This window comes from Pogonomyrmex barbatus, unplaced genomic scaffold (assembly GCF_055798465.1).
Source record: "Pogonomyrmex barbatus isolate J1 unplaced genomic scaffold, ASM5579846v1 scaffold8, whole genome shotgun sequence".
Lineage (NCBI taxonomy): Eukaryota > Metazoa > Arthropoda > Insecta > Hymenoptera > Formicidae > Pogonomyrmex > Pogonomyrmex barbatus.
The window spans coordinates 9,723,964-9,737,984 of NW_028297182.1; the positions used below are offsets into that span (position 1 = coordinate 9,723,964).

The following is a 14,021-nucleotide window of genomic DNA, read 5'->3' on the forward strand; positions in this document are numbered from 1 at the left end:
TAAAGTTTTTTTTTTTGTTTTTTTTCTAACATCGAATCGAATTTAATCGAAATTTATTTCCTTTTTCGAATCGATGAAATTTTATCTTAGTAGAATTATTAAAACATTATTTTTTAATTACTATACAAAGTAATTATTGTAAAATTTTAATATATAAATAATAATAGAAGATTGAAATGTAAAAAGAATAATTCTGATATTATGATATAAATTAATTTTTATTATTTGAAATATAGTTCAAATTTGAATTACAAAGACTCAAATACAAATCAAATCAAATCTTATCTGATTCAACTCGATTTGAATAATTCACATCTTTACTATATCACTTTAATTTATTTATAACTCTAAGAATTTATGAAGATTACACTTGCAAGGTAATTTACTACATAATCGCCTCTTACAGTAAAATCTGGAAAATCAGAGAGAAATCGGAGATGTAGTCATACATAAATAAATTTATTATTAATATTCAATCATCAATATTTGTAATCTAATGTAAATAAAAAAAATGTAAAATAGTATAGAAATTATACTTTTCGCTCGAGATGGTCGCAGGATACGCACATGACAAGCGCACACATGCATGATTGCCGTTCGTGAGTCTTCGACGAGGCTTTTTTAATGCTTTCTACACATAATCTTGGAAACACGGAGGTCTTCCACGATTACACGTAATCGTGACTTCATTTGGAAATACTCGCGCAAATTTTCATTCAATATTCTCCGATATTAATTTGACATCGAGCGAATAAATCCGGTTGATAATAAAATCGTATAAATACTTTTCATTCAATTAATATCACAAGTGAAATATTTTTGCCATCATTTTTGTTGATAAATAAAATTATTTAACTGATAGATCATTGTGCCGATCACTGCGAATTAAAATTGATAAGACGTTTTTATTTTTACATTATATTTATAAACTTTTAAATAATATCTCTCTTTTCAATTTTCATTTCACTCTGATGTTATCGTGACCCTTCTCCTTCAATTGTTAAAAATGAACGGGGACTGCGTTGATCTCCATGAGGAAATAGCAGACTCTTGCATCCCCAAAACGGTCTGAGTCATCAAATCTTTCCCGTATATACTACCATCTTTCGGGGAGAAAAAACGATATTGTAAGGGTGGCAGAATAGCCTTCAGACAACTAACGTGAAGTTATAACGTAGGGAACGATCGTCAGATGCGTCTACCAGCTGCTTTCTTCAGCATCCTCCCAATAAGAGCTATGGGCGTAACCAAAAAGAAAGAAGAAAAAGAAAAAAAGAAGAATAAATTATCGAGTGAAATTGGCGTTTAACATTTTCTAAAATAATAATTTCTCAATTACTTTTTCAATTTTATCTAATAATATAAATTTTATTTTGGACTCAAAATTTTAATAGTTTTATTTAATGAAAGAAAATATAAATCGCAATTCTAATTTAAAAATTCGTAAATCATAATAATTTAATTTTAACTTGAAGAAAAATAGTTTTTTCTCTTTCTCTCCTTTCATTGTACTTTTTGTAAAATTTGGATTATATTATATGTATTTTTAATTAGATCCCTAGTTCTAGACACGGCCCTGTAATAGATTAAGTTTCACAATCGCGATTTTTGTCGATTTGTTTTTGATGAAATAGTCCACATGCGGCCTTCGATCGTCATGACAAAATATCTCGATTGTAAATGATAAACGGACATGGCCATAAATTTTTAGCAAAACTCTTGATACTGAATTTGAATTGCAGTTAATTCCGCACGTCAGTTCTTGATGACATAAAGCATATGACGCACTCATGACGAAAAAGACGTCATAATGCAGTGAATACGATGCGCCCACCATTAATTGCGTCACGATGACGTCATTATTCCGACCGCGAGACGAGGTAAGCGAATCGATACGAGCTCGAAAAACGACGTTCATTTCAAAGCTAAATGTCGGACCTGCTGACTCGTGGCGGTTATCACAAAATGAGCATGAGTCACCTTTCATTGATATAAAACAGAAAAAAATTAGTTTTCATATCAATTTCATTTATTATTTGTTACAATCTTGATTAATACTTTAATACCAATTCCTTATTTTTAATATTTTTTTATTTAATTTAACAAATTAGTTTTTTTTACTTATATATTTTAATATATAATTTTAATATTCGTGTAAAATTAACATATGTTTTAATATTTGTAACTATTTTTAATAATTTTTCTAATAATGAAATGTAGTTTCAATTCAATAATTACAAAACTCTGATGATTATTTGCTTTTTAATTTAAGAAACCTACAAATAATTTAAAAATAATATATGCAGATCTATAAAGTAACTTTTACCAGCTGGCACCTCAGCAGTTGGTCGATTGGTCAATGAGGTCATTTACTTTTGTGTATTCACGCATAAGTATACATATAAGTATAATTATACCTTTAAGAGGAGCTACGAGCAAAAATGTCGCCTTTGGCAAAATAACATCCGTTAACTTCGGCATTAGCGAGGCATTTATTTTTCTCTTCCTGTCTAGAAAGTGTCTTTCAATAGGAATTACTCCAAGTTGAAAGTTGAAAGAATTTTAAAACTCCAAGTCGGACGATTAACATATGTTTACAAATGGCCGCCGAAATTACTTTGCTTGATGACTAGGATACTACTATTGTCATATTTTACACTCTTAAAATGTAAAAAGTTAGTAAATTGTTTTGTTTTTAAAAAGTAAAGAATTGAAAAAAAGATTTTATAGCAATTCATTGCCCATATTAAAATTATAACTAAAAAATGAAAGTTATTTGAATATAACATTATTTTGATAACATATAATTTTAGTAATTCTAGTAGTCTTTTTATATATTTAATCAAAATAAATCAAATTTTTGAAAGATTCTCTGACTTTAAAGAAAAAGTTATTATAACTGCCATTTGAAATTACTACATAAATATTAGTAATTGAATCTAAAATTAATTCTCTTAAACAATACATGTAGATTCTGAGAATGCTCAAAAGATATCGCAAATACAGTTTATGTACATTTTCTTCATATATTTGAAACATGTTATGACATACAAAAAATATATTAGAAATGTTCGTATGTTCGTATTGAAGCTTTCTATTATCTGAAGAAATATGTTTATATTCAGTAAGTGTATGTAAAGTGTAATTGAAGATGTACATGATTCACTGATAACTTGATAATCTAAAATTGCTTGCAAATTGTTTATTACATGGAAAAATGTTTTGACATCAATCCATTTCATCAGTTTATGTATAAAAATATTATCAAAAATAAATACTTTACAAGTTTGTATTTTTTGTTAAAATATGAACAAAAATAAAGAACAAAATTATCTCGTAGACTTAAATTTTTTTATATTTATTTTTTCATTTTAATATTTTTATATTCAAAATAAATAGAAGAATTATATTATGTAAAAAAATTATTTTTATTTGATTATTTTTATTATATTAAAAAATTTTATTAAATTATTTTTATTTGATTTTTATAAATTAGTTTTATTTGAAAAAAATGATACTTATAAAAAAATATCAGTGCCACTGTCTGCGAATAAATCAATATTCATTTAATTCTCTAGAAAGCCTACATTTATTCTAAACATTTTTCTGTATAACAAATAATTTAAGAATTATCAGATGATCAGGTTAGGGATACCATCCTGTATATATTTTTCAGATATTATTTATTATTACATATTAAAATACATTCCTAATGCTTGCTAAGGAAACGAAAAACCTAGACTCAGTAGATTTTTTGCATAATATACTAAATTTCGAGTATGAGTAATAATAATAATAAAGTATATATATCTAATAAGCGTAGAATAACTAGAGCGTAAATAAAAGCGTGGTAGGAAATATTTCGGTGCAAAAAAACAAAAATCACTCATTCGGATTTAAAACATTAGATTCCGGAAACTCATCGTGTGTATATGCAGGTGTGTATACGCGATATTGTTATGTACGACATATTGTTATGTACGAGTGTATATCACTTAAATAGAGGTGGAGGAATTTTCTCCACTTTCACGCGGTAACGAGCGTCGTGAGCACGTGCTTTGCCAGCGGTGATCAACCTTTATATATTGTTATTATCGTGCTAATTCAGTTATACAGCTTTCATTGATAACAAAGATAAGAACTCGAGTATCAAAATCAATTTAATACAGCGAACATTAATGAGTATTAATATATTCCATGCCGTAGATCATCGGTGACCGGATTTTCCATTCAGGCCGTTTGATATATTATAAAAAAAAAAAAAAAAACAGAATTATGAATTCCTAATATCATTTCAACACTTACTTGTGAGGCATATTATAATTTTAATATCGTGAGTCATCGATGATTTTTCCCTTTATAATAATTTTTGGTGGTTAAAGAAGTATAGTAACATTTAAAAAAAAAATCAATTTTTCACATTTTTCAAAAAATTGATATTTTACTAATAATGCGCGCGCGCGCGCATATTTATATTTTCATCTACAAAAATTCTTAAAGTCTCAAAGTCTACTCGATAATACTAATTAATATTTTTTACAAGACATGATTATTAAAAAAAAAAAAAAAGATCCTACATATTTCATACATATTGGTCCAAAAGGAAAGGGGGTTTTTAGACCTTTATTGTAGCGTATCTTCTTAAATCATTATTATGCAACACAATTTATTTAAGAAATATAACGAACATATTGCATGGGTTAATGCGATTAAGCGACGTGGGTGACACAAATCACAAAATTGGCGCGGCAGAGAACGTGTTAAAGACCAAGGAGACCATGTGTGTGGCATACGAGCGAGTGACGAATGGTTATAATGCATGACTAGAATCTGTATCGGCTGTTACGGGACGGTCAAGATACTTTACGCTTATGCACGCTGATAAAATCCGTTCACAAATAAATCACTGTGTATAATTAAGCGCGTCCGCTCGAATGATTCGCCTGATTGGAGTCTGATTCGCGTCTAATTTCTCCCATTCGTCCCATTCAATTGGGAGCCGGCAGAAAAATCGCTTGATTAGCGAAAGCATAGAAACTCGCGAGAGAACGCGATTTTTCCCAGCGTTTTACTTTCGTCCGCGCCGCGCACAATGCGAGACGCACGCGCGAGACGATCGCCGCGATAATTGCAAATCCCGCGGGCGCAATTAAGCATCATCCAGCCGCGCGGCCGATCGCGGATGATGCTCACAATGTGATCGCGCGATTTACATAAGAAACCTACGTAGCCTCCGTTTTAGAAACGCGCGAGATTGCTGTCGCCGCGATCATTTTCAATGAGGGACCTTGAAGAGTTTTAGCATTTCGTGGGAGAGCGGTGACTCAGGATCACGCGTGTCCCACGCGTGCACATATTAGTCCAAAATTGCTTCTTTTCTTTTCATATGAAAACAAGACATATATGTTTTACATTCTTCGCAACTTACATTAAATAAAATTTATTCCATTTATTACCGCGTGAATTTTGTGTGTGTGTGTGTGTGTGTGTGTGTGTGTGTGTGTGTGTGTGTGTGTGTGTGTATTAAACAATTCATCTTACACTTTCCTCGAAGATAATTACGCGAATTACACAGATTGTGACATAATTAAATGTTTAATTTATTTATATATTTTTACCAGTTATGATTTGTTACATTCTTTGCAACATATCGAATTTGTCAGAAATGAAATATGGCCCGAGAATGAAGTACGCGCGAAGGTGAGAGAATAAAAAAAATCGAAATTAATAGCTAGGGGTTAAAGAGGCGTGTGGTTAGACGAAATGATGCCATCACTGGCAGGCTGTTTTTCACGAGTACCGCTGACGGAAGCGATATATTGAAGTCAAGGTTAAACTCGTCGAAAACAGTTAGTGATTTCAAGTCGGTCAAGTCTCGACGCCGCCTCTTAGGAGCTAAAGTTCAATCCGGATAAAGTCGGACGTGCCGCTAATCGACAGAAATCACGGTAGAAAAATCATCATTCTTTATGCAGAGAACTTCTATTTCATAACTGTTGTATGTGCCCACGATATGCATTCGTGATACATACAGATGATGCAAATGATCGATTACTGCAAGCTGTTTTGTTTACAATCTTGTAACTAACATTACTGCCATTTGCAACATTATTGCCATTTGCAATTCTTTAATTCTTCAAGCGTTAACTTAAGAAGACTGTATTATATTTTTATTCTTGAAATAAAGAAAAATATATTTTGCAGAAATTAATCAAGTTTCTTTCCAGATGTTTAAATAAAAACAAATATAAAAAAGAAATCACAGAATTATAATAATTAAATGTGGTAATTAAAAGTTTTAAACTTACATAAAGTAAGAATACTTAGAAGAATTGCTTACTTAAATACAATTAACTTTTATGTAGTTAGTTCTTTTTATAATTTTTTCTTTTATCGAGGATAAATATTTAAATAATTAGGATAGAAGTCTACTAAGTTTCCTTAAGTGCAATTAAAAAGTTCTATCTGTATCGTAAAAAAAAAAAAATAAAATTATCTTTTAAGTCTCTTTAATATGACTTATCTATATAAAAATTAATTATTTTTCAACGTCTTGCGCCTCGAAATTACTTTTCGTAGGACAATTTGATCAATTCTCTTTATTACACTTTGAAAATATTGCGTTCGAGATATATCTCGTTTCCATTCGTAGGTTGTAACTTCAAACAGAAGTACGTGTGTTGCATTGAAATAAGCGATCGGCAATATTGGCGGAATGTTGGCGAGAGCTGGCGACGATCAAACATTTGTATAAACGATCGATTCGTGTGTATTTAATAGTGATTCCAATTGACAAAAAAATCAATCACACTTCACAATGAAGTTCTTTGATTAGTTGCTCAAACGTTTAGCACATTGAATTAAGCCACTATGTACGACGTTTTTCGCAAATTTAAAAAAGAAATATCATTTTTATTGTAGAAATAAAATTAAATTTATTTCTTAAATTTTGCATGGTACATAATAAAATATATATTCTAAATATTTATATACGTATATATTTTCTGTACTCTACTTTAAATCATGACGCTGAATATCAATTTCCTAACATATAATCACCTACGTATAATTAACCGTGTAAAATTTATTTATTAAATTTACATGGCACATAATAATTATATATGTAATATATATTATATATATATACAATATATATTTTCTCTACTCTAATTTAAATCATGATGCTTAATATCAATTTCCTAGATATAATTGTTGCATATAAAAATTTCTTTTAAACAAATATAATAATTTGCAGTTTTATATTGCGGAACTGAAACGTCTGTTAAATTTTATATATATATATATATATATATATATATATAGAGAGAGAGCACAAATTTTTGTGAAACAAGCGGATATAAATATATATGATAAGAATATCGATGAAATAATCAGTTTAAATGGAGTAGCCTCCGACCGATCGGACAGATACAGTCGTGCGAATTTCAACGAGAGGCTTGAGTCATCGAATAATTGTCACGATCGAGGATCTCCTGGCCTTCTTCGAACGTGAAAAACGTGCTAATCGCTTTAAGTGGACCTAATACCCGGATCGAGGCTAAATTTTCTACCTCGGGAAACAGTCGTAAAGGCTATTCTCCTTTTAGCCCGTCCGGCCTGATCTCGCCGCGACAATTTCAGTTACCACAGTAACAACGCCGTGTCGGCGAGAAATTGAATTGTGCTTGAAATATAGATAGATCTACATGGGATAATATGATCGCTCCAATTTAAGATTACGATACGAAAGAGGCGTGCTGGAATTACGCGCACGTTCCAGTTACACTCGCTCGCACCGAGCTCTTCTCACGTCTCTCGCCGTGAGAAAGGCGGATTCTGAATTCTGAATTCACGATACGGAACGAGAGGAATCTCTTTTCCTTTCCGCGCAACTCGCACTCCCGCCAACTCGATTTTCGCACGTTGGAATTGCGAAAGTCCGCCGATATCGTGGCACGCGCGACCATCGCGCGGTTTCTCTCTGAAACTGTAACGCGCGCGATAGACAACCAAGTTCCATCCTGTTTCTAGAATGCTTTCGCCGTGCGAAATATTGAAATTTTTTTTTAATTACACAATTTTCGAGAGTAATTATTTACGCATATTGATGTCACAAAGATATTATATTTGTGACGACTCGTAATACGTAAATCGATATAGTTCACATTGGTAATTAAAATTTAGAGTTAAAGTTTAGATTAGAAATATATCTGACGTATGAGATTTCTAAAACTTGCGGTATTACAGATAAAGAGATAAAATCATGAGATTTTGACATAGTTTGATTACATTTAAGGCTCGATTTCAAAATTAATTAATGTCGTTATGTAACTAGAAAGTATGGCGTTCTTAATTAAGGTAATCAAGAATAATGATGTCGTATCTTCCTGTTGTTGTGTAAATATTTCTTCGGTGCAAGTTGAACGAGAGAAATTTGTCTCTCGATGGAGATCTTACACGACGGAAGACGATCGTTCGAAGAGGGACGATCAGATTCACAGGAAGAGCATTGAGCTCCTTCGAGTCGTCCATTTCGATCCGGCCTTAATTTTTCCCGCATTTCAGCGCGTTTTCCTTCGCCTCCGTCCGTACATTCCGCGACGCGCTTCGTTAGACTTGACACGTATTACTTTGCATTCCCCATAAAGCGTCTTATGCCTTTCGCGAGGCGCGAAACGCGGCTCGCCGAAGCGGATAAACCGGCTCGCGGATATTCCCAACTTGGGGAATTAACCGTGCTTTTCCAACCCGCCACCGCGAAGCCTTTCCAGGGAAAGCGTGGAAAGCGGCTTGTCCGCAGGCATACGAGGGTGATAATCCCCCCCCCCCCACAATAATCGCATTTCGACTACCGTGGAATACAAAGTTTGAGAGAATTTAGAATCTAGCTGAAATTCATTCAACATTAGAAATTCATTTAACATTCAGCAAAACTGTTTTTTCTCTACTGAAATACATTGTAAAACGTTATCTCTTCCATTCTCTACTTATTGTTGTATTTCCTTTCACATGGCCAGGTTAAATTCTTTAAATTTCAAGACCTGTAATCAAATTTTAAATATTAGGTCGCATTATCAGAGTGTTCTTAGACCTGATGAAATGAACTGTAATGTTCACAAAACTTTGGCATTTAACAATGTATGATAATACACAGATAATATTCGTAAATATATTGATCTTTTTGAAAAAAGTAAATGAAAGCCTTAACAATATTATTAAATCTTAAATACGTTTTGATTAAAAATATCCGATATAAAATCTGTTTTGTGTTTAAGCAAATTCCATTTTTAGAAAAAAGTTTATCTAGAAACATTAAAAGTGATATAAACTCGAATTATGAAAATAAATAGAAGAGTAAAAATATAATTTGACAGATTCTATAATTCAGATAAATCGTTCTAACTTATATAGTGTTGTAGTAAGCGCGCGTTGTTTGAAGTGATAAAATTCAGTTTTGATAGATTTTTCCGATTCAAGTTCCTCGTAAAGATTTCTCCATATCTAATCTCCAACATTTCTACATTTTTCTTTAGGTTAAAAAAAAAAACGCTCTATCTCCACAAGAAGTTGTGACGATAGTGCTTGAAGTGTCACATCCGACGACGAGAACAAACGATCGCGTTGATCCAGGAAGATCTATGGCGAACGGCGTTTCACGGACGTGCCGAAGACACTCCCTTCGTGATAATCGCCGATAACGTTCGTGGAACGGCGCGACGCGACGCCCGTGACGATTGTGACGGGCACGATATATCGACGCCATAATTTTCTGTCCACTAACGTGTCGAGCGTCGTTACGGAAGCAGACCGAAGGGGAAGTCAGCGCGTGCGACGGGCACTTCGCACGCGCGAGATCCTTGACATTTCCGCGGCGACGCGACTGCAACTTACGGGGACCGGGGGAGGGGGGAAGGGCAAGGGGGGCGAGGGGAGGAAGAGTGCGGCGCAGCGGTAATTTCAACTTCGAATTGCGCGAAAGTTTCTGAAACGTCGGGAATAGAGAAGTTCGCCAGGCACCAAGGACGGGTGCGCTCTGCCGCTTTACGCAAGCAGATGCAATAAAGACACAAGTCCGATCGGTGAAACGGTACTGTGTGGGTGTGTGTGTGTGTGTGTGTGTGTGTGTGTGTGTATGTGTGTGTATGTGTGTGTGTGTGCGCGCAAAAGCGACGACGGAAGTGAAGGTAGAAATCGATCGACAGAACGGCCGACTGTCAAGTTCTCGGTTCGATTAGGATTTAATCACAGCTGCGAAGAAATATCTATGGACTCTATTAGACTCACCGTACATTTTTCCATTGATTTCGCTTTTTCTGAGAAAATTATGCAAGGAATCTTTCATTCATTTTGCGTGGATTATTAATTTGGAGATCCCATTTTAGTATTTCATTCGATGACGATCCGACTGACGATACGTTAAAAATGTCCTATAGTATTTCTTGTTTTGCTCTAAGAATATTTCTAAAAGACGATTGAAGTGATAGAAATTCTAGGATGTCTTTTTTACATCTCGAGAACATTAGTTTTAAAACAACAGACTGTTGTTTTTCTCTTTATACAAAAAATTTTGAAATTTTAGACGATAATTTTAGACTTTCGATATTTTCAGATTTTTAGGAAAGCTACAAAGAACTCGGAATTATTATATGGTTATTTAAAGTTATTTACATTGTAATCAAATTCCTTATCGAAATAGTAATTATCAGTGGCACAAATGCGCCGAAATAAAAGAACAATGAAACAAATTTCGCCAAAGCTATGGTCTCTATCGATCGCGTCTTCAAGCGTCGTATCTCCGGACGCGAAAATGTACGATTCGTGACCGCGTTACGTCAGGAATGAGCTTTCAAATACACATTACAATACCATAATCCTTCCGCCCGATGGCGGAAAGAGAAAAAGAGAAGAAAGGAATGAGTGGCATGAGTTTGGAATACATTTTCTTATTTTTGTCAGCCACGTCCAGAAAATTGGATATACTGACATATATCTACAAATTGATTAAATCAGAAAAATTCTGGCCATGTATGACGTGAAAGGAAATACAACAATAAGTAGAGAATGGAATAGATAACGTTTTACAATGTGTTTCAGTACAGAAAAAACAGTTTTGCTGAAATCTAAAAATTTGACTAGATACAAATAAAAAAATGATATTATTACGCTATTAAAATAATTATATAATATGTTTAAGCAGCTAAATATTTTGGCAATATAAAGCATCACGTTTAAATGTCTTATACAATTATTTTGATGACCAAAAAAATTATTTTCAGATCTGTTTCCGATTAAATTTTTTTCAGTATTTCAGCAAAATCGTTCTTTCATATAAATTTTACAATTCATACGCGATAATCCTCAATGATGTTAAAAAAAAATGGGACCATGCTTCCAAGTTAATTATATCAGGAGAGGATGTAACACCAGAAAAAAACACCGCACCAAAGAAGAAGAGGAAGAGACCAAACGCCATCGTTCCTTTTAAATTATCCTTATGTAAATCTTCAAGCGGCACAGTGCGAAAGTGTAACTTGACACATAATTTGACGTACAAACTACGGGGCGGATGGAAAAATCGTTCGGCGCGTGTTCCTGCTAGAGAGAAGGCGGAAAACGCAGAAAGGAGGCGGCAAAAAAAAAAAGAGAAAGGCATGGTAATTACCAAGGATTCGTCCCCATTGTCAGCGCTCATAGCCCCCTGCTGACGCTAGAGGAACCCGAACTCGTCGTCGCTCGTCGTCGTCGTCTTCGTCGCCGGGCTGTTCGTCGCTCCTCTTCGCGGTTTCGCTTTCGACAACAGCAGCAACACGAGCCGACGACGCTCGTCATTCTGCGCCAAGGCCTACTCCCGAAATGGGACCGTTCCCGAGGGACTCTTCTTGCGACAGTCGTTCTGGGTCTAATCTGTCATCCAGCATCGCGCCGCACGACGCCGAAGGGCACGTTCTTCCCTTTTTTTTTAATTATCCACCTTTTCTGGGACAAAACGTCACTTTTCAGGGGAAAATATGAATTGACAAAGGCGAAAAGAGGAAGAAAAAAATTATAGGAAAAACCGTTATAACAATTGCAGTTGACTTAGGAATTTCTCAAAGAGAGAAAGAAAGAGAGAGAGAAAGAGAGAAAAAAAGAATATCAGGCGCGCGCAGAGAGGAATATGAGGATATATTTATATCGAGTGTTTACGTAATATATGATATAATCGTAATATTGTTACGACATAAGGATGACGAAGGAAGAAAAGGATAAAATGAAGAGAAGAAAAAAGATAACGAGAAGAGATAGATAAATAGAAGTATTTTGTCGTTTTAGAATTCTGCTCTATATGTACATAAGACTATTTAAATTTTTATATATATAAAATATGTACATCCCTTATAAAAATCCAATTTAATACTAGCCAATTTAATAATAAAAATTACTTATTTTGTGTATTAAAAGTACCGAATAACATTTTAATATTTAAAATAAATAACTAATCATTATCTTCCATTATTATTAATTCATTATTAAATTTCTATAAGGAATAAAAATATTTAAATTGATATATACTGATATATACTGATTGATATATACTTGATAAATTGAGATATATTAATAATGTGATTTGAGAAATAATACAAATATATGTATTCTTATTATAACCTTAATAAAAATGCAATATTTAGATAGGAGAATTTAGGAAAATTGTTTACACACTAATTTTTGTGACGAGAAATTTAATAATGATCTTAATATGATTTAATAATGGATCTTAATAACGGTTTAATAAGACAGATCCAAAGTATTAAAAATAATATAAAAAATACAATTAATATGATAAGTTAAGTTACCATTTATTTTATTCATTTTATTTAATTTCGACTTCATATCCTAAACTCTTAACTATGAGGGATGGTTATTAAAAGGATGATAATTGATTAGAGATTCAATCGTTTATAGTAATTCGATAGAGTTTTCGATAGTATAGGTCACATTTAAGGAAAAAGGATGTACTTTAAGAATGTTTTTTACAATATATATGAGATTATTGGATTATATTTGTCAAGATATTCATTAATTCTTAAAAAAGAGAAGAGAATAATTATATGAATAGAGCGCGGTACAATCTATAGGGATCTCTAGGGACATAGGATTATAGTGACCGGATAGGGATATCCTGTGCGTCACGTCAAGAAAGAGAAGGATAACAGCGGGGATCTGAATAACATAGTATCAATCACAGTTATTGGACTTGAGGAACAGAATATAAACTATATCTCTATTCGCGATATAGTCACTTTATATGCGTTTCGGAAGTACTTCAGATTCCCCTCAGGTCGCTCCCATCGCACGCACTCTCACGAAGGCCAGAACGAGGGAGAGAGAGAGAGAGAGAGAGAGAGAGAGACAGAGAGAGAGATGAAGAGCAATGCGGCAAGTGCGGGCGCGAGAGAGTCAGAGAGAGGACACTGACACACCAAACGTCAACGACACCTCCGAGCACATTGTCGCTCCTCTCTCTCCCTCTTTCTCTCGCAATCGAATCTTCCCTCGAAACTTCACTCACTTTCACAATTCGTCGTGTGATCCTGGAACTCCGGAATTGGCACTCCCGAGAGCTTCGAATGTCGCTATACCGAGACGAATCGCTCGTAAACGAACGAGCGGACGGATAGACGGGCGGCGACTTCTCTCTCTTTCGAGCGAGCGAGTGCCGCGAACGATACGATATGATACGGTACGGTACGGTACGGTACGGTACGGTACGGTACGGTACGGTACGGTACGGTACGGTACGGTACAGGGGAACCGAGAGATTACCGCACGGGGTCCCCGCTCTTCAGATTGCGAAAGGAAAAACCGAGGCGGGAAGACGGGGTACCGCGTGCGTGTGCGTGTGCGAGCCGCGACGCGGCTAGGAAAATTGCCAGCCGTTTGGCGTCCGAGCTTCCCTCGCGAGTCGGACCTCGGTGTGCGACTGTGTGGCAACCACTCCGTCACGCCGGAGATGTGTGCCGGTGTGCGACGGACTTTTTCCC

General features: G+C 34.3%; 1 protein-coding gene across 2 annotated transcripts in view; it reads right to left on the reverse strand.

Moving 5' to 3' along the window:
- The window catches only part of Rgl (Ral guanine nucleotide dissociation stimulator-like), a 33,469-nt gene extending 21,137 nt beyond the window's left edge, over positions 1-12,332 (reverse strand). For both annotated transcript variants that reach the window (XM_011634100.3, XM_011634099.3), the window contains exon 1: positions 11,663-12,332. In XM_011634100.3, coding sequence (XP_011632402.2) covers positions 11,663-11,692 — 30 coding nt within the window. In that variant the 5' untranslated portion in view covers positions 11,693-12,332. The remainder of the gene's footprint in view (positions 1-11,662) is intronic.
- Between the last annotated feature and the right edge of the window lie 1,689 nt (positions 12,333-14,021).